Genomic DNA, 18,958 nt, shown 5'->3' with positions numbered 1-18,958 from the left:
GCAACCCGGGGTATGACTGTACTATGTTCTGTCGTACAGCAAAGCCCCAGTGAGATGTCTTGTGCATTCATTATACAGCTGTGCTGTGCCTCTCATGCTGCAGTATCAGGAACCACTGGTCACCCTTAACCAGCAAAGCCTTGGAATGCCTTTGATGTCTACTGAATTTTTCAGGAGAAAGAAAGAGTTGTTCCATAGCTTAGAGAGCCACTAGAAGGCCTTGCTTCCTTAGCATCAGCAAAACACCGCTGTAAAAAAATGAGTGGGCTAGAACTTGTAGTGGTGCAAACCTCTTCTGCTCCCAAACTAGCATGTTCTTGGACATCTATTCTGACATTTTAAGAACCAGAACCTGCTTTGCTGTTTTTATTGGCCAGCTCATTAAGTCCTATATAGTATGCTACTACAACTCACTGGTTTTCACTGCCATCTGTGCTTAATATGTGAAATGAATTTTTAATATGCGGCACGTAGTATCGCTTTACATTTTGCAAGGAGCGTACAAGCTATGATCTGGAAATATGCAAATAATGGGAAATATCATGCGTGGGGGGGACTGTAGTGCTTAAATAGGCGATATAACCTGTGATGAAACTACTGTTGTGTAGAAATATGAACTTTAGCTATGGCTTTGTTCTGAACTAGTGTAGAATAGAGCTATGCTTTGGTCAGGTTCAGGCATGACTCTCTCAAGCCATGGCTTATCAGCCTGAGCTAGAGCTATGTGCTTATGAGCCCTGGCAATCCTGGCTTTCATGCATCTATCCTAGCTTTTTAAACCACAGTTCCCTTTGATGTCTGAATTGGTTTATTGGCCTGTGCCCTATGATAATTGCGTCTGAAACTGGGCCTTAGTCGATTGGCTAGATTGAGCAAGGGCACATTTTTAGTTGATCACAATATTTTTGATCAATTAATTGACTGAAATATAGGTCCTTATGGTATGTGCCACCTCTCCTGGGACGAAAAGAAAAAAATGACAATACCTCTTCTGTGATTCATACATGCATCAACTGAGAATAAATATTATACTTGTTTTTTCCTGCAAAGCTATTCTATAAGTTAATTTAAATGCATATAATCAAACAGTTAAGATTACTTTTAATTAGATACACTAATTAAGGCTGCTGTTTCAGGGTGAGGCAGGCTGCTTCAGTGGAAGATTTTGGGGTATCAAATATTTTCAGTTTTAACAGGTAGATTTAACAGGTAGATTTTGGGGCAGCAAGTTTTCTGTTTTAACAATGGGGATTTTCTGCCTCAAGCACCGAAACGTCTTAACATTTGTTAAACCGAAGAAGGCTGCCCCTTCCTCACCCACAGAAATGACTTTACAAGGATAACCCTGAGAAGTTCGTATTAGTCGTGACAATACACAGAAGTGTTCTAAGTCACTCCAACAAATTTCTTTTTGCAGGGCATGAGCATAGCCATTCCCTGTTTAACGGGGCTCTAAGCCATGGACACAGTCATGGAGGACACGGGCACAGCCATGATTCCAAGCATGGGCATGGACATGGACATTCTCATGATCACAGCCATGGACATGGGGATTCTCAGAGTCAAGATTACTGCCATGGTAAGTGTATATGACATAGCAGATTCACAGATACACATGCACACGTTGTGTCATCTTCGTTGTGGAACCCTTGCATGGATGCACTGCAAGATTCTTGACTTTTCAGGACAGGAAGATGACATTGATTGTACAGTCATACCTTGGAAGTTGAACGGAATCCGTTCCGGAAGTCCGTTCGACTTCCAAAACCTTCGGAAACCAAAGCACAGCTTTTGAATGGCTGCAGGAAGCTCCTGCAGCCAATCGGAAGCTGCAGAGGCCCCGTCGGATGTTCGGCTTCCAAAAGTAGCTTGCAAACCGGAACACTCACTTCCGAGTTTGTGGCGTTTGGGAGCCAAAACGTTTGAGAACTAAGCTGTTCGAAAATCAAGTGTAAGGTCCTTGGATGGTTGCTCATGAGAAACCAGGCAAAACTCCAGCCGTTTCTTTAGTAGTTTTATTGTGCATACTATGTACAGTGCAGAGCTTAAAAGTTCATGTCTGTATCACCCGTCTGCAGAATCTGGGAGTGGCCCCTTCCGGTTCTGACCCCAACATAAGAGTTTCAGTATACGAAATCTCTGCCTCCCCTCTTTTCGTTTCACCCCTCTGCGTACTTGGGGCGACAGAAGTAGCGTGTCTCCCTCCTCGCCCGCTGAGCGAGATGAGTGCAGGGTCTCTGCAACACCCCCAGAGCCTCGGCTCTCCAGCCTCTGAGGCTGCCTGCCCCTCCCCACTGGAGACCTCGCTGCTCCCTCCGCTGGACGAGGAGGTGCTACTGGTCAGGTGGGGCTCAGGCTCTCTGTAGCATCCCGAGACCCCTCCACCACCCTGCGCTGAGCCGGGGACAGTTCCCTGACACCAAGGTATGACTTATATGGAAACAGTTGAATGTTGCCTTCTGACCATTTAACACATTTTCTGCAGACTTTATAAGTAAGAGATTGTAAGTATCCCATGTTGCTTGTGATATGTGCACATGATTATGTTTCTTGCTGTGTGTGTTCCAAGGGAAATTGCTGTGAATAGGAACTATGTGCCATATGTATGTATTTAAATTAAAATTTATTTAAATGATGTTATTTAATACACGTGTATGCCACTCAGATGTGGGTAGGTGTGCTCTTAATAGCACACAATGATCTCCCAGGGGAAAATCACCTGGAGCCATCATTATATATATCTTTAGGCATCAGGCAAAAACTTTCCTGTATAACCAGGCCTTTGGCCTTTAATTATCTGTTGCCTTTTAGAAGGGGGTGGGGTGTTTTAAATGTATTTCTTTCCCCTCTTGGTTTTAATGTATATATGTAGGGGTTTTTTTTGTCTGTCTGTCTGTCTGTTTGGTTTTAAGTCATTTTGGGCTGCTCCGGGCAAAATAAAGTGACTAACAAATTAATAAATAATAATAATAACAACAGCACACTAAGTGTATACTTACATGCAGTAGAAATCTTTTATTCAAATGGATCCTTGCAAATCTGTATCTGAAGCTGCTTGCTGTCATTTGAAAAGCACAAACTAACACAGATTCAAATGCAGGTTAAATGAGGACTGGCATCAGTTCTATTTCAAGGTTCATGGCAACATTTTCTTTAACTGCATTGAAGGTGAAGGGGGACAATGACTCAGAGTCACTTTCTTGCCAACTTTCCGGGGGGGGGGGTGATCATGGGCCAGTAGACCTCTCTCACCCCCGCCTCCTCCTTCATAGGTTGGCGGTGAGGATAAAATGTGTTGGAGTGGGGACAACAACACAACCATGTATGTTGCCTTGAGCTTGATGGAGGCGTAGGCTAATAACAGAATTGTTGATTGCGTTTTTGACAGCGAAGGAAGGTGGCTGAAAAAGATCCTTTTAAAAAAAATCATGCTGTGTAGATATTGAATAATTATTGTCTAGTATTCAGCCTCCCATTTTTATTTATTTTTTGAACAGGTAATTAAAACGTCAGTGGTTTAGCTGCAGAATAATTTGGACTCCTGTAATAAGAGATAATTCATGTCTGATTTCTAAGTGTTTGTTTTTAAGGCCTTGAACATTACACGTTCTGGCCGTGTTTGACTTGTTTCTGGATTCTCAGCCTAATAGTAATCTGCACTTAGTTACGCCCCATTGTTTGGAAATCGTGACATTATGTCCCAAGTTGGCAGACAACAGAGCTTTCTATGGCTTGTGCCTGCGTTGTTAATTTGCTTCTTCCATCTTTCTCTTCTGTCCCCTCAAAACAGAACCTAACATGAAATCGCTTGGAAAGTTTGGATTTTGGAGAATTCATTGATTTCCCTCCTCCCTCTATAGTTTAAAAAAGCATTCTAGGTTCAGTTTTTATTTTAGTTTTAAAAAAGGATTTCCAGTTCTATTTGATTAAGAAGGTGATGCTGTATAAGCAGTTGCTGAAATAATACGATACCTGAAAGAGAACTTCAGTGCTGAACAGAAACTTGCATAACATTGAAAGGATAAATGAGTTTTATCTTCCTGCTGTTTTACAGATAATCATCCCATTGAATTGGCTGCAGGATCCAGCAAACAGATTTTAGAAGGTATGTTATCAACAGAGTGTGCTAAAACAGTGTCGGTGGAAATGAAGCAATAATAGCATAGTGCGAATCTGGAAAAGACATATGTATTTATAAAAGTTTTATGTTGAAATTCACTAATAATGAGGATACACATTTCTTTTCTGGCCGATCCTGGACTTGGGGGACTCAGCCCCTTGGGGAGTTGGGCAGCAAAAGCCAACCACCCCTATTTTTCTACACCATACTCGAGAATTTACCGGTACTTAGCTTATGTCCTATTGTGTTCAGAAGGAAACAGGAAGGAGCAGTTGTTGTGAGTTGCATCACTTTGCACTGACGGAATGTGCTTTAATCCAGTGTAGGGAGCTGTTAGCAGAATGTGGAGAAATGAAAGCTTTGTTAATTCCCTCTGCTCCCTGCAGCTCCATCCATGTGCCCCCAAAACCAGACAGACAGAAGCGGTTAAAGATAGCAGCTGCTTTTTTAAAAAATGAAGTAATAATGCAATGCAGATAAGCTTTTCAAGTCATTTTAGAACTGCTCCATCTTTCATGGGAGATTATGCCCTCAGCTACCAGCAGAGGGATCCCTAGGCTTAGTTTTAGGATAGGTGCTACATATCATTTAAATGGAGTGGCTTGACATTTGTTCTGATTTGTGTAACTTGCCTGTATTTATATACGAACTTAAGTAGCGTATTTGGCAAAAGAATTTGTTGCTGGCACACGAAAAGTATTTTCAGCAGTTGAAATGCAGAAAGGATCGTAAACTTTTTTTGTGTGTGCAAAACTTCCTTCTGGCAAAGCTTTCTTCCAGTTCAGCTCATGAAAATGTATTAAAACATTTCAGCTAATAAAAATATATTAGCGGTGGGTTTTTAATCATGCTTGGTGTTTTATTAGTTTGGAGAAAAATGATTGCTCCACAAAATGTTCAGGCCCTCAAAAGGGTGTTTGATCTTGTGACAAAGATTTTCCTTCCGCTTTGCATACTACGAAGGGACATGTAACCATTTGGGAAACTGGTATATAGACAAGTAGTGAAAATTTATTTTATTGTTGTGTATTATTTTATTACAGTTTTTTTGTTTTTCTTTTGGAAAATAACCTATTTTATTACAGGTTCTTTTTCATCGTGTGTGTCACCCAGGTGACTTTTGTTAGAGGGTGACCCACAAATGATGTAAATAAATGGCAACGCCTCTTGTAAAAATGCTCCTGATCATATGAAGGAACTATAGTATGTTTGGCATGGGTACCACTTCTTGGACTGTTTGTGTTGTCTGAGTGATGTGAAAATAGCCTGCACTGCATCGTCTGGAAACTGGGGGAAAGCCCCGGTATGGATTCCACTTGTGGCTCACAGCTTCTGACCACTACCTTTGCAGAATGGAATTGAGATCTGCTGTAGTAGATTTCTCCTGCAAATGTAATGTGATAATAGGCTTCTCCTGTAGTTTTATTAGTACCATAGTAAATATTTACACAGGAACTGTTTGTCTGCTGTGTCGGCTGTGTCACTTATTTGAAGGCCTGCTGAAATTTAGGTTGGGGAAAAAAATACATTAATATGCTTACTGATCTTAACGTACGTTTGTTTGTAGGTGTATTTTTACATATTGTTGCCGACACACTCGGAAGTGTTGGTGTAATCATATCTGCGTTACTGATGCAGAACTACGGTTTAATGATAGCTGATCCTATCTGTTCGATGCTGATAGCTATGCTTATAGGAGTAAGGTAAGTGCTGGGATGGGTGGTCATTTTCTAGTGTTTGGAATTAAAGCAAATATTGCAGCCTTTATTGTCAATTGCTATAATGGCAGCAGCTGTTCTCTTTATTGCTTACTCGTTCCTCCCCCCCCCCCAATTGTGTAGCCGTTTAGTTTGACACCTAAAACTAACTTTCTCCTGTCGGCAGCCAATCTTGCTTGCGCATGTAATTTCTGCGCATTTTAGGCTTGCAAAATGGCCTTTCTGGCCCACATTGTGAAACATCTTTCCGTTGTGTGTTGTTTATATAAGCAATGTACTGTACTACTAAATGGACAAGAATGGCCTCAAATTCAATGGAGTCTTGCCGGCTGGCACACAGTGTAGTCTTCACCCAAACTCAGCTGCCAAACTTCTCATAAAAATATCCGTAGTTGTCTTCTGAGGCTTTTTGCTGCCTTTTTGGTGGAATGTCTCAAGCTTATTTAAAAAGTACCCCACGCAGCAATGGATTTCTGAACCGGGAAAGTGTTCAACTGTGTAACGTAGCTTTCAGAAACGGTTCTAAATAGAAGCTGACAAGGCATTCAGACTTTTCAGTCACGCAGAACTCTTCATTAAGTTGCACGTTAGGAGCAATTTTTTTTAAAAAAAAGCTTTCGGAGTGAGAATAGGAGTCTAAACCAGCGGTTGCCAGTGTGATGCCCGAGGGCACAGATATGCCCGCAAGAGGTTTTTCCAAAGCAACCACAAGGTTTTCTCCCCCTGCTGGAATTAGGATTGAAAGAAGCATTCTGTTGGACCCAATGGAATAGGTTGCAATTTGTGCTCGATGGTGGCGGCAGTTTCTCCGGTTCGAAGACCTGCCCATGAACCAAAACAGGTTGGCAGTCCCAGGTCTAAACTGTTGTCTGCAATGTTCCTGTCTTAAGATGGTAATAGAGGGAGCTTTCAACGACTTCTTTAGACGAGAACTTTGGCCTTTGTGTATAGAGCCCAATATGTGTAGGCCTGAGTCATACAATTTGTACTTCACTTTTGTGGTGTTTAGATTGCTAGGTGCTCCCACTAAAACTAAGCTCCTACGTGATGGGAGAAGGGGAGCAGCAATTTTCTTAAAATATATATATTTTGGGGCGATTGTCTTAGATGTGTGCTTTCCCTGATTTACCCGTCTTATATCTGCTTTTGTGGACTGAGTCAGCGATGAAGGCTTAGCGTATTAAATTCACTTTAAGCCTTTTTGGAAGGTTTTGTTTTCTCCCACAAATTAAGGGTCTGGTGACTTCTGTTTCAGTGTATCTGAAGAAGTGTGCATGCACACGAAAGCTCATACCAATGACAAACTTAGCTGGTTTTTAAGGTGCTACTGGAAGGAATTTTTTTATTTTGTTTCGACTACGGCAGACCAACATGGCTACCTTCCTATAACTCCCCCAAATTTTGTCAGTGTTCCTGTTGAGGAGGCATGGAATAGGGACATCTTCTACCTTTGGAGACCAGCACTATGGTGTGTTCTTGAAGAGATTTCAAAAAAGGTGGGGCTAGTAGATAGTAGAATACTTGAGCTAGTACCCTTTCTTCCAAATAAAAACCGGGCATGGACTTGTTTGAGGTTATGAACAAAATTGTCTTCCATTCTGCCAAATGAAGAATATACTGATTATTTAGCTTTTGAAGATGAGGCTCAAGAACTGTTTTTATTTTTTTATTCATTGCTGTACCATACAAAAACTATTGTATGTAGAGATTTCTAAGTGGGAAAGGGAATCTTTTGCACATGAAATACATAGTTTTCAGTATGAAAACTACACGTTTGCTAAAAGATGGAAATTGATAACCTGAGATGCACAATATGTTCATTTTCTCTACGTGGGTTCTTTTGCTTTCTTACCTCCACTTGTATTTAGTTAGGAATAATTCTTAATATTCCACAAGGGTAACGGAGAAAAGCAGAGTTGCAGCTCAAGCTTATACACCCTCAGCATCTAAATCAAGTTTGTGTAATATTTTGTTTCTCTCTGATCTGGAAGTGAGAATTCTGGGAGATGAGCACGCTGCACAGATGATTTCTTGGTAGCGCAAGAAAGTGCAAGCAGCCAGCTGCTGGGGAAAGGGTGTATGGGTAGGAGGTGGAGGAGAAGGGTGAAATTTGGCTGCAGGACAACACCACTTCTGCCTCCTGGAAGCAATTTCTGAATCAGAGGCACCGCTGCAAAATAACCCAGGCCCAATGACCACCTTAACTTCTTGGCGTTAAATCTGAATCCCGTTGACAGTGTTGGCTTTCATTGATTTATAGTGCTCTCCAGCTCTTTACATTTTGAAACTTGGGGGTCTAAAGCTGATGGCAGCTAATTCCGACTTAATTCTGTTGACTTGTGAATCATGTTTCTGTGGTTCTTTTAAAAGATACCAGCACCAGCTATCAATCCCATGTTCCGGTTTTATGATAGTGCCGTGTCATTGCCTTGGCTCCAGACCAGACTTGTGTCATGCAACACGGGAATGAGGCAACACAGCCTTTTTGCGCAACAAGCGGGCAATATCTGTATTATGGTTGTATGTACAGGTGAAACTCGAAAAATTAGAATATCGTGGAAAGGTTCATTTCTTTCAGTAATTCAGCTTAAAAGGTGAAACTAATATATGAGATAGACTCATGACATGCAAAGCGAGATATTTGTTAGAATTGTTAGAATTATTTGTTAGAATTTGTTAGAATTATTTGTTAGAATTGTGATGATTATGGCGTACAGCTGATGAGAACCCCAAATTAACAATTTCAACTTTGGAGTTCTCATCAGCTGTACGCCATAATCATCACAATTATAACAAACAAAGGCTTGACATATCTCGCTTTACATGTCATGAGTCTATCTCGTATATTAAACTCCAGTAGCTAATGAAAACAATTGCTTACATAAATGGACTTTTCCACGATATTCTACTTTTTTCGAGTTTCACCTGTATATGGAAGGATGTCAATTGCTGTGCGGTTCTTTAAACAATGTCTTCGGTATTCTAAGGCTAATAGCAGGTCCTGTCCTACTCCGATATTAATTACTGTTATAAAATGAAAACAGTTCTCAAATTGCTGGGGCCTAGAGCACACTTTGTATGGACTAGAGCCCACTTCATTAGATCCATGAAAGGTTCTCTCCAATCAGCAGGTATACAGAGAGAAAAATGTCAAGTCTTGGGCCAAAAGGCCCTGAGATAAGAACAGACAGTGACAGTGACACATGGACAGTTGCAGATACAGTGGTGCCTCGGGTTACAAATTTAATTCGTTCCAGAGGTCTGTTCTTAACCCGAAACCGTTCTTAACATGAGGTACCACTTTAGCTAATGGGCCCTCCCAGTGCTGCCGTGCCACCATTGTGTGATTTCCGTTCTCATCCTGGGGCAAAGTTCTCAACCCAAGGTACTACTTCCAGGTTAGCGGAGTCTGTAACCTGAAGCGTTTGTAACCTGAAGTGTTTGTAATCCGAGGTACCACTGTACTATGGAAAATAGTAGCCCCCCTCTGTTCTGCTAATTGTTATAGTAGGAAAGAAATCCAGAGACCCAATTAAGTCTGAATAAAATAGACTTAATTTACTAATTTACTGTTAGAAGTTTATTAGAATCGTAGAGTTGGAAGGGATCTCAGGAATCATCTAGTCAAACCTGCTGTAATGCAGGAATATGCAGGATCAAACTCGCAACTTTGACTTTATCAGCTTCTTCTTCTTCTTCTTCTTCTTCTTCTTCTTCTTCTTCTTCTTCTTCTTCTTCTTCTTCTGCGATCACTCGTAGCCGAGTAAGATGGTCTTCCATGAACAGGATCTTAACAGTGAGTCCATAAGTGACCGTGGAGGCCAATTCTGCATCCGCACGTCTTTCCTTAATTCATTAAGCTATCCAGGCTAGTAAGTCCTAGTCCAGCAATTCTACAACAGAGCTTCCCTTTGAAGTCTAGGTTGGATTATAGTGACTCTCCAGTCAACAGTGGAGTATCACGGGGGGTGGAAATATTCTCCTACTTGTGTCTGAATGTTTCTGCTTTCTATGTGTGAATGGTGTCCGTTTCTACTTTGATGTGCTTTCGAACTGCTGGGTTGGCAGGAGCTGGGACAGAGCAATGGGAGCTCATACTGTTGCGTGGATTCGAACCACCGACCTTCCGATCGACAAGCCCAAGAGGCTCAATGGTTTAGACCACAGCACCCACCTGCTCTCTACTAAAGTCAAATTAGTGTAAATGTCTCACTATAGAAGTTGCTGAATGACAGAATCATAAATAGTAGAGTTGGAAGGGACCATGAGGGTCCCCCTGCAATGCAGGAATCTTTTGCCCAGTGTGGGGCTTGAACATGCGTCCCCACTTGTGCGTACTGGAGTTGATTGGTTGGTGTAAAATAAGTCGGGGAAATGTGCAGAGCTGAATGAAGCTCACTCAAAAGGGGAAACTGAGGGTTTCTTCATAAGCATGCTTACAAAGAAAACTGTGGTTGTCTCAAACAAGGCCCCTGATATATTGCCCCAATATTTTAAAAAACTAAAGAAAAACGCACGTTATTGTTTGTAAAAGTTTAATGGAAAAATGGTTGGAATTTAAGAGTGGCTGTCAAAGATCTTTCGTTAACATCCTACCTAAACCTTTACAAGTTACAGAAATCATTTTTGTCCTTTAGCTTGTCCCTAGAAAACAACCAAACTTGATATCAGATTGCAGTTTAATCTTTTCCAAGAACCACAGTGATTTATGCAGGCATGTAGTTCCTTCCAAACAAAAATAGATATGCTTCCAAGCACACAACAAAGATGTCAGAATGTTGGCTCTGCTCTAGAATCTTCTATATACATAGGATTCGCTGTGTGACACAGAATAACATTAATCAAGAGTTCTCAAGAAAGCCACTGTCTAAGCCACAATGGTGATGCGGAAACACCAAAGGCTAAGCATTATACCGAGCTGGAAGAATGAATGTGCTGCATATTAAGTGGGCCAAGAAATAAAGCCTTTGAATGATGTACCTTAATGGTGGTGCACATTCTTAATCTACAAAAGTGGCTGTATTTCAAGTGTAATTTCCATGGTACATTTTTGGACAAAGTAGATAGACTCTGAAATGGTTTAGATACAAATGTAAATGTTTCCAGCCCTTGCTAGCTGGCTAGCTAGCTCAGTAGTCGAAACACTGCACTACTCTGAAGTTGCAAAAGAAAATTAAATCTTGTGCCTTATCCTGCGCCCTCCAAAGTAGATATGTCAGTCAAGTATTTCCAACTTAGATTTTTAGATGCTACTGAATTTGGAGACTTTGATACCTGTTTGTTCCTTCTTCCAGGTTGCCCTTTCTCTCCCCCTCTTTCACATTTTCTTTCTGTCGCTCCCTTCCTATTGAGCAGCTGGAAATTCCCTAAGAAATCTGGGTAGAAATCTTCCATAGGACAGTTTTAAGTAGTCCATTCCTTAAAAGAAAGGGGAAAGCTTCTGCTGAGCTTTCCTTGGTGCTTCATTTCCCATTTTTATTGACTGCAGACTCCATTAAAAAACCTGCAGTGGGCGACATCCAAGGGGGTCCAGTTTGCACAATGGACTTCCTACTCTTCTATCTGCAGCCCCCTCCCGAAATCTGCCCTGGCGTGTTGGAGGACCCCCTGGAGCAGGTTGGGAAGGTGTGGAGACTTCAGCAGGGAGGAGACGGAAGTCCCATCATTTTCAGTAGTACAGTGTTAGATATGGCCCATTATACTCCCCCCAACACACACACATACACACACACAACCCATGAAGATTTTAGCTTGGTTTGCAAGCAGTACTTTACCCTTGTGTGCTCACCCCTCCCCTTATGCCCTTCCACCAGACCATAGTTTTCTGTTGCATCTGATCTGGCAAATTATGGCTTAGGCTTGCTTCCTGATTCAGAATCGCGAGCCACAGTTTTCCAGCCATGTTTCTTAGGCTTTTATTTGACTATTGCTGTTTATCCACCTGGTTTTTTGTCCACATTCTTCCCGGTGTTTGTTCAATACATATACCAAACATTTTAATTTCAAACCACACAGCCTCTGATGGGAATTTATTACTCAATAGCTGTGTGAATGTTTGCAGTAGGATGGACTGACATAAATTTCTCCTCCTGCGGCGACGCCTCGCCACAGACCTTTGGAAAAAGGCTTATGAGGTCATCTAGCAAAAAACTTCTTTGACTTTTCCTAAATTACTTGAATTGATGATTCCACAGTTTTCATTGAGAATCTCGTAACTTTCTTGCTAAAAGGAATAGTTTCTCTGGTTCCTCCCCTCCCATTGTTCCTTTTGAATATTTCCTTTTAAGGACTGTTGTGTTGCAGTTGTTCCGAAGTGGGCTTAAAACTAAAATTAAACAGCTCAGTGTGCAATGTGTTGTGGGTTGGGAATCCTGAGTCTGAGGATGTCCTGAGCCCACCATGAGATTTAGGGATGTCTAGTAGGCTCCAATGTGGTCTGTATTTCAGCCTGGGAAGTGATGGTAGGAATGTTTTTCCTCCATAGCTTTAATTGGCTGTTTTAAGGTGTGGAGATAACATACTTTGGGACTGGCTCCAAGAAGTTGGAGCTGTTGGCCTGGAAGTTTGGATCATTGGTATTTTCCTCTGCTACACTGCCAGTGAACAGCAGTTTGTGGAGGACCCAAAGCGCCTGGGAAAGGTGCCATTGGGATTCAGCTTTGAGTCAAGAGCTTTCCGGCCACTCCTCAAATTTAATGCGCTCAAATGAAGTTCAAATGTTCTTTTTTTTGTTTTTTTTGTTCCAGACAGGGTGGAGGGTATTCCTCTCTCTCTTTTTAATTCCAGCTCAAAAAAGGAAACATATATATATATATATATATATATATATATATATATATATATATATGGAAGCAGCAGTGTATTGCAAGCTTTTTCATCTCTGCCTTAAGTTTTTGTTCTTTCCAGACTCATTATTTCACCATGAATACAGTTATTGGTTGTTATGTAATGGCATATGTAATAACTATGGACTATGCCATTGAAGGTTAGAGGTATTCAGAATGGCCGATAACCGCGATATCTTTATTTCTCATTGGTATGCTGTGCAGTATGTGTAAACACACACACACACACACACACACGTTCCCGTTTACATTGTAGTTGGTGTCTGAAGATTCACAATATGCCCCCAGTCAGCTAGTAACATCTTCATTTTGGAACAGGGGTGCTGACCAGGGCCCCAGATTATGGGCCCCCTAGAGATTGCGCCTGTGCTTTGGAGCCGAAGAAATCCTAAGCAGCGGAACTTGTGCCTGTTGGTTATCCCAGTACCTTCATCATGAGACCTTTCTGCGTCTACCGGTTCCATGATACTGTCGCTTTTAAAGTTAGCGGAAGAAGCCTCTTAATTGCTTCCAAATGCTTGCAGCTCGAGCTCTGCTGAAATCCTTGGGTTGTCTCATTTCAAGAAGTGCACAGCTGGCTGTTTTCGACAAGTCATTTCATTATGGCTGAACCAGTCCCTAGTAATTTTGTTTTATGGTCTCTCTCCTCGCCTCCCCTCCCGCCCTTATTATCTTGGATCATAAGAAAAACATTCCCCAAGCCAGATGCAAGGACAGGAATGCCTCTTGCATTTCTTCTACATTTTTATGGCTATTGTAATTACCGTTGTAATGGATCTTGGGTCTGCAGAATCAACAATGCGCGTGCGTGTTTTAAACCATCATTTCTTCCATGTAGATTTCAGGAAGATCCTGCAAATCCTGTATCTGGGGTATTTCTTACCCCATAGTTATTCTCTAGAAAGTCCCTGAGCCACAGGCTGTTGTCCGATAGACTTGGCATTGACCCCCCCCCCGGCAAGGAAATATTGTTGTTCTGCTAAATAGCTTATTTATTAGAAGTGTAAAAATATGATATTTTCCTGAACTCTGGATTTTTACGGGAAGCAGCGAGAAGCATGAGTTTGCACTGCTTGTCTTCCTTGTAATGCTCCCATATTCCTTTGCTCTTGAGAAACCATCTCTGGATGCAAGTGTATTTTTAAGCTCTGCAGGTTCTTCAAACTTTTAAATGCATAATGCATGTCATTATTTGGATTCCTGTCTTGCCAACACTCCATCCACCCCCTTTTGTCCGAGGAACTTGGGAGATCTCCCTGGCTGCCCCAGGCTTCCTGTTTGATTCTGGGCAAGCTGAAGCCTTTCTGTAACCACTTACGTTCCTTCCCTCGGCCTCTGGCATTATTTATGTAGCGTCTTAAGCACTCTGCGGCTAGTCTTTCTCTCCTCCTGGGGCTTATATATCCAACGCCCAGCAACAATGGGGCATTCTTTTCTTTTGCACAGTTCTTGATAAAACTGTGTGTGACCTGTGACATGTTTCTTTCACAAGGGCCGGTTTGATTGCGTGCATTGTGCCCGTGGCTTGGCTTCTGAACCGATTCCCATGGTTACGATGACCATGAAAACATGTCATTGTGGCGGGTCATCATACTGTTTTTGCCAGAGATTGAAATGAGCTCGATCCGAACTGCATACTCGGGTTGCAGGATGATGAGTGTGTTGCCCAGTCTTTGTGGGAATCCTTCCAATGGCTGTCTTGCACACACACACACACACACACACACAGCAAATGGCTTCACTTCCTGCAGCTCACAACTAGTTGGTCTCTGTCAGTAAGGATTACAATGCGGCGGAAGCCTAAAAACTGCTATGGGTAGTGTTGTTGTTGTTGAATTTCTTCAACCGATTCTTAAACTAGCTGCCTATATGAATATTGTACTGCAAGTAGAATACTACTAGTAATCTTGTTGGAATACGCAACAGCAGTTATAATTGTACATTTATATATTTGTGCCCCATTATATTCCGTGGGCTAAGAGAGGCTTAGCCATTTTCATCAAAATTACCGCTGTCCCCCAAAGGATTCCTAATGCAAGAGATGTGCATTTAGAGAAGAAAGCTTTACAGCAGGGGTCACCAACTCCCAAGACTGCGGTCTACTCAAAGACTTAAAAACTGGCAGTGATCCTTTGGGGGGGGGGGGTTTCAGGTCAAAGTTGTTGACTTTTTTTTTTTAGGAAGGGAAGCCCCATTTTGTGGGGGTTCAGGGCAAAAATGTTGAACTTTTTTTTAGGGGAGCCAAAGCTGTTGAGCTTCTTTGGGGGGAGACAGTGATCTACCACAGACATCCTGTGATCTACCTGTTGGACGTGCCTGCTTTAGAGCAAATCAAAAGTCCTAGCTTTCTCTCATTCACTTTTTTTTTTTTTTGGTCTTGGAAAAAATATTCTGTTGGTTGACAGCCCTGGTTTCAACTTGCCGTGTATTTTTTTTTTAAAACCTCTTACCCTCTGTCATATTCCCTTACAGCACTGCTTGCAAAGACAGGTTACCCCCCCCCCCCAATCTCTTTTTGGAGTTGAGGGTTGGGAGGTACTTATTTCTCATGTGTCTCCTAAGAATAGTTTTGCATGCTTTTTTAAAAGAAAAAAAGTGTGGGTTTTAAGATGACTTCTGTAAACCTTTCTAGTGTCGTTCCACTTCTGAGAGAGTCCATTGGAATTTTGATGCAGCGAACTCCACCTTCCCTGGAAAGCGGTCTGCCTCAATGCTATCAAAGAGTAAGTTGAAATATTTCCATAAGTTTTAAAACATGCTCCTAGATAATGGAATCGCAGAAGCCGGACGTCTGAAGGACACTTGTCCTCCAGCAAATCCTGTACACGTCTTCTTCCTGCATGATCAAAAGCGTAATATGATGAAACAAATCTAATTACCTGATAGAACAAATTTCTGATTTTCTACAGTTTCTGTACTACAGTGGGTTTGATGCTCTCGATGCTCATAATTTTAGGCTGAACAGCGAAGGTGCATCCTACAAGCATAGCATCTAGTATTTTCCTTGAGTCACTGGGTGCTTCATGATGTAAACTGCTCTTTGTACCTTCTCCACATGTTTAAAAAAGCCTGTAGCATACTCTGGGGTGGAGAGGGGCAGAGAATGCAATGTTCTGCATTGTAGCTGTATACTTCTTGGATATCACCCTGTGTAAAATATAATAGCTCCAAGAAGGTATTGGAACAGAGCATCATAGGCCTATATAGTGAATCAGCAGAAGAAAGCTTCCCTGTGTAATTAATTCACATGTTCTCAGCTTTCAAGCTGTAAGCAGTGAGGTCCTTTTTTTAATTCAAGGGATTATGTGTATTAGCTAAAACAGTCCTGATAAAATCAAGCGTATTATTTTAAAACACTGGGTGACTGTGGGGCTGTCACTTCCTCTTAGCCTAACCTACCTCCCAGGGTTGTTGTGGGTATGAAATGAAAAGTGGGAGAGCCATGTCTATCACCTGGAGCTTCTTGGGAGAAAAAGGCGGGCTATAAATGCAGTTAGACAACCATGGCTCAGTTAGTTAGAGCGTGGTGCTGATAATGCCAAGGTTGCAGGTTCCATCCCCATATGGGACAACTGCATATTCCTGCATTGCCCGGGGGGGGGGGTAGGACTAGAGGATCTTCAAGGTCCCTTCCAACTCTACAATTCTATGAGTCTATAAGTACCTTTGCTGCATTTCAGTTTAAACAAAAGAAATATGCATACATTGTTCATTCATGGGGCTCTTTTGTATACCACTAAATTTCTCTTGTTTTCCTTTAAAAAATTTTGATTTCTAAATGTCTCTTACGTATTTTAGGTTCAGCAGTTGCAAGGAGTTTACAGTTTACACGACCCTCATTTCTGGACCCTTTGTACTGATGTTTACATAGGGACTTTGAAACTGTTTGTAGCTCCAGATGCTGACGCAAAATGGATTCTAAGCCAGACTCACAACATTTTTACTCAGGTATGTTTGATGTGTGTCGTGTAAATGTAGGAATAGCGCTGTTCCTTTCAGCAAGGGTAATGCTGTTTTTGTGGAAAAGAAGATTACGTTTTGTGTTCTGTAGCAGTCAGTGTATGATTGGTCCTTTTCAATATGTGATTGCTATGAATGCTGATTCAATTCTTTTTTGCTCTGATAATTCTAGTGTGCATATGTACTGGTATGTATGTATGTATGTATGTATGTATGTATGTATGTATGTATAACCAGGCTAGCCTGCATTTTTTTAAATATCAGAAGGAAAAGGAACTGGCCAGCTGCCTAGATCCTTAGCTCTGCAGGTGACTGGCAGTCTAGGGGGTAAGAGCGAAACAAGCACAGTGTGGTGTGTTTGTGCAAGAGAGATATTCACACTTAATAAATAAATAAATATGATTTTCAATTTTATACATTTCAATATTTTTACAATCATTTGAACATTTCAAAACTCAACTTCCTTCCCCCTCTTTCTGCGGTTCCTTAATTTTTTTTTTTAATATTTTCTGCATATTCCAAATTAATTTACCTTAATCATTTATTCATCTACTTTAAATATATACTCTTATAAAGCTGCAGGTTATTACAATAATCCTGCCAATGTTCTTATCTGTTTACAGTTTGTTGGTAAATATTCAATCAACCATTTCCATTCTTTTATAAAAAGTTTGTCATCTTGATTTCTTACTTTTCCGAGAGATTTTCACACAATTTGATCTGAACTACCCAGCTTTGTTGTTGTTGTTGTTGTTGTTGTTGTTGTTCAGTCGTTCAGTCGTGTCCGACTCTTCGTGACCCCATGGACCAGAGCACGCCAGGCACGCCTATCCTTCACTGCCTCTCGCAGTTTGGCCAAACTCATGCTAGTAGCTTCGAGAACACTGTCCAACCATCTCATCCTCTGCCGTCCCCTTCTCCTTGTGCCCTCCATCTTTCCCAACATCAGGGTCTTTTCTAGGGAGTCTTCTCTTCTCATGAGGTGGCCAAAGTACTGGAGTCTCAACTTCAGGATCTGTCCTTCTAGTGAGCACTCAGGGCTGATTTCTTTGAGAATGGATAGGTTTGATCTTCTTGCAGTCCATGGGACTTCTTGCAGTCCAATAACTACCCAGCTAGCTATTTGATATTCCGTTTAAATTTCCTAAACAAAGGAATTTGTGCAGGGTGTATTTTGCCTTGATTTCTGGCGGGCTTCTCTGAACGTGCCACGCGTCACATGCTTTTGCTAGCCAATTTCACAACCGTAGGCCATGTGGCATAGCGGTTAGAGCATTGGACTGGGACCTGGGGAAATGGGGTTCAAATCTCCATTCAGCCATGAAGCTCAGTGATAGACCTTGGGCCAGTCACTTCCTTGCAGCCTAAACTACTTTCCTGCCCTTTTGTGAGGATAAATGAGGAAGAGAATGATGTACGTCACCTTGAGCTCCTTTGAGCAAAGGCAGAATCAAAATGTAATTAAGCACACAAGATAATCCGTTCCCATTTAATGTTTGGTGGGTTTTGACATGGGTCACACAGTCCCCTAGAATTTGTGTTCCAATGTGTCTCTTTTCTTCCATCTTTGCAGGCTGGAGTGAGGCAGCTTTACGTTCAGATTGACTTTGCCGCTATGTAGCAAATATCTTGACCGTCTCGGTTGGACCAAAGCTTTCTAGTACTGTCATGTTTTAAAAGACACTGTACTTCCTTTGGAACAGAGACCCGCTCCCGTCTTCTCTATGGTTGTCCAAAACTGAACAGACTGCTGCCTTGTGGGCTAGAAAAAGAGAGGAAAAATTGAAAAACTGCATGGCCATGGACTACCTGGGATTGACTTTCATGAGCTCCAAACCTCTGCGGATTTACTTGCCAAGTTTGTTCCTGCAGCAAACTTAATGATAATGTGGTATTGCAATCATTGGTTTTGCTTTTTGTGAAGCTGCTGGAAGTTATTGCTCATTCCCAGAAAGCCAGTGTTAACTACGGGGAGGGTGGGTAGAAAATAAATTTATATTTTTTTCTTAAATGTCAAAGTGGTTGACATTCTACAATGCTTAAGACTGTTTGTACTTTGCAAACTTAACGAACCAAACCATATTGGGTTTTCAGAGTGCCTTTTCCGTCAAAGTATCTGCCAGCACAGATATTGAACATCGGGGATTTTTAATAATTTTTATGGCTACTACTTGTACCCAATAGGACTCTTGCTTGTGATTGGTGTGATTTATGTGTAATTGCATAATGGTAGATATTAGACTCCCTCTTACTGTTACATTTTTAAACTTCCAAGGAGGTGATTCTTCAATTTTACAATACAAAGATAAAATGAT

At 41.5% G+C, this 18,958-nt stretch overlaps 1 protein-coding gene across 1 annotated transcript in view; it reads left to right on the top strand.

The window, feature by feature from the left end:
• Positions 1-18,958, top strand: part of SLC30A7 (solute carrier family 30 member 7) — a 28,206-nt gene extending 9,248 nt beyond the window's left edge. Inside the window, exons 6-11 of the mRNA XM_033151511.1 lie at positions 1,418-1,579; positions 4,055-4,105; positions 5,688-5,823; positions 15,316-15,406; positions 16,482-16,631; positions 18,217-18,958. Coding sequence (XP_033007402.1) covers positions 1,418-1,579; positions 4,055-4,105; positions 5,688-5,823; positions 15,316-15,406; positions 16,482-16,631; positions 18,217-18,264 — 638 coding nt within the window. The 3' untranslated portion in view covers positions 18,265-18,958. The remainder of the gene's footprint in view (positions 1-1,417; positions 1,580-4,054; positions 4,106-5,687; positions 5,824-15,315; positions 15,407-16,481; positions 16,632-18,216) is intronic.

The sequence above is a fragment of the Lacerta agilis genome, chromosome 6 (assembly GCF_009819535.1).
Source record: "Lacerta agilis isolate rLacAgi1 chromosome 6, rLacAgi1.pri, whole genome shotgun sequence".
Classification (NCBI taxonomy): Eukaryota; Metazoa; Chordata; class Lepidosauria; order Squamata; family Lacertidae; genus Lacerta; species Lacerta agilis.
Note: the sequence above shows the minus strand (reverse complement) of the source record. Positions and strands in the feature narration are given on the sequence as shown.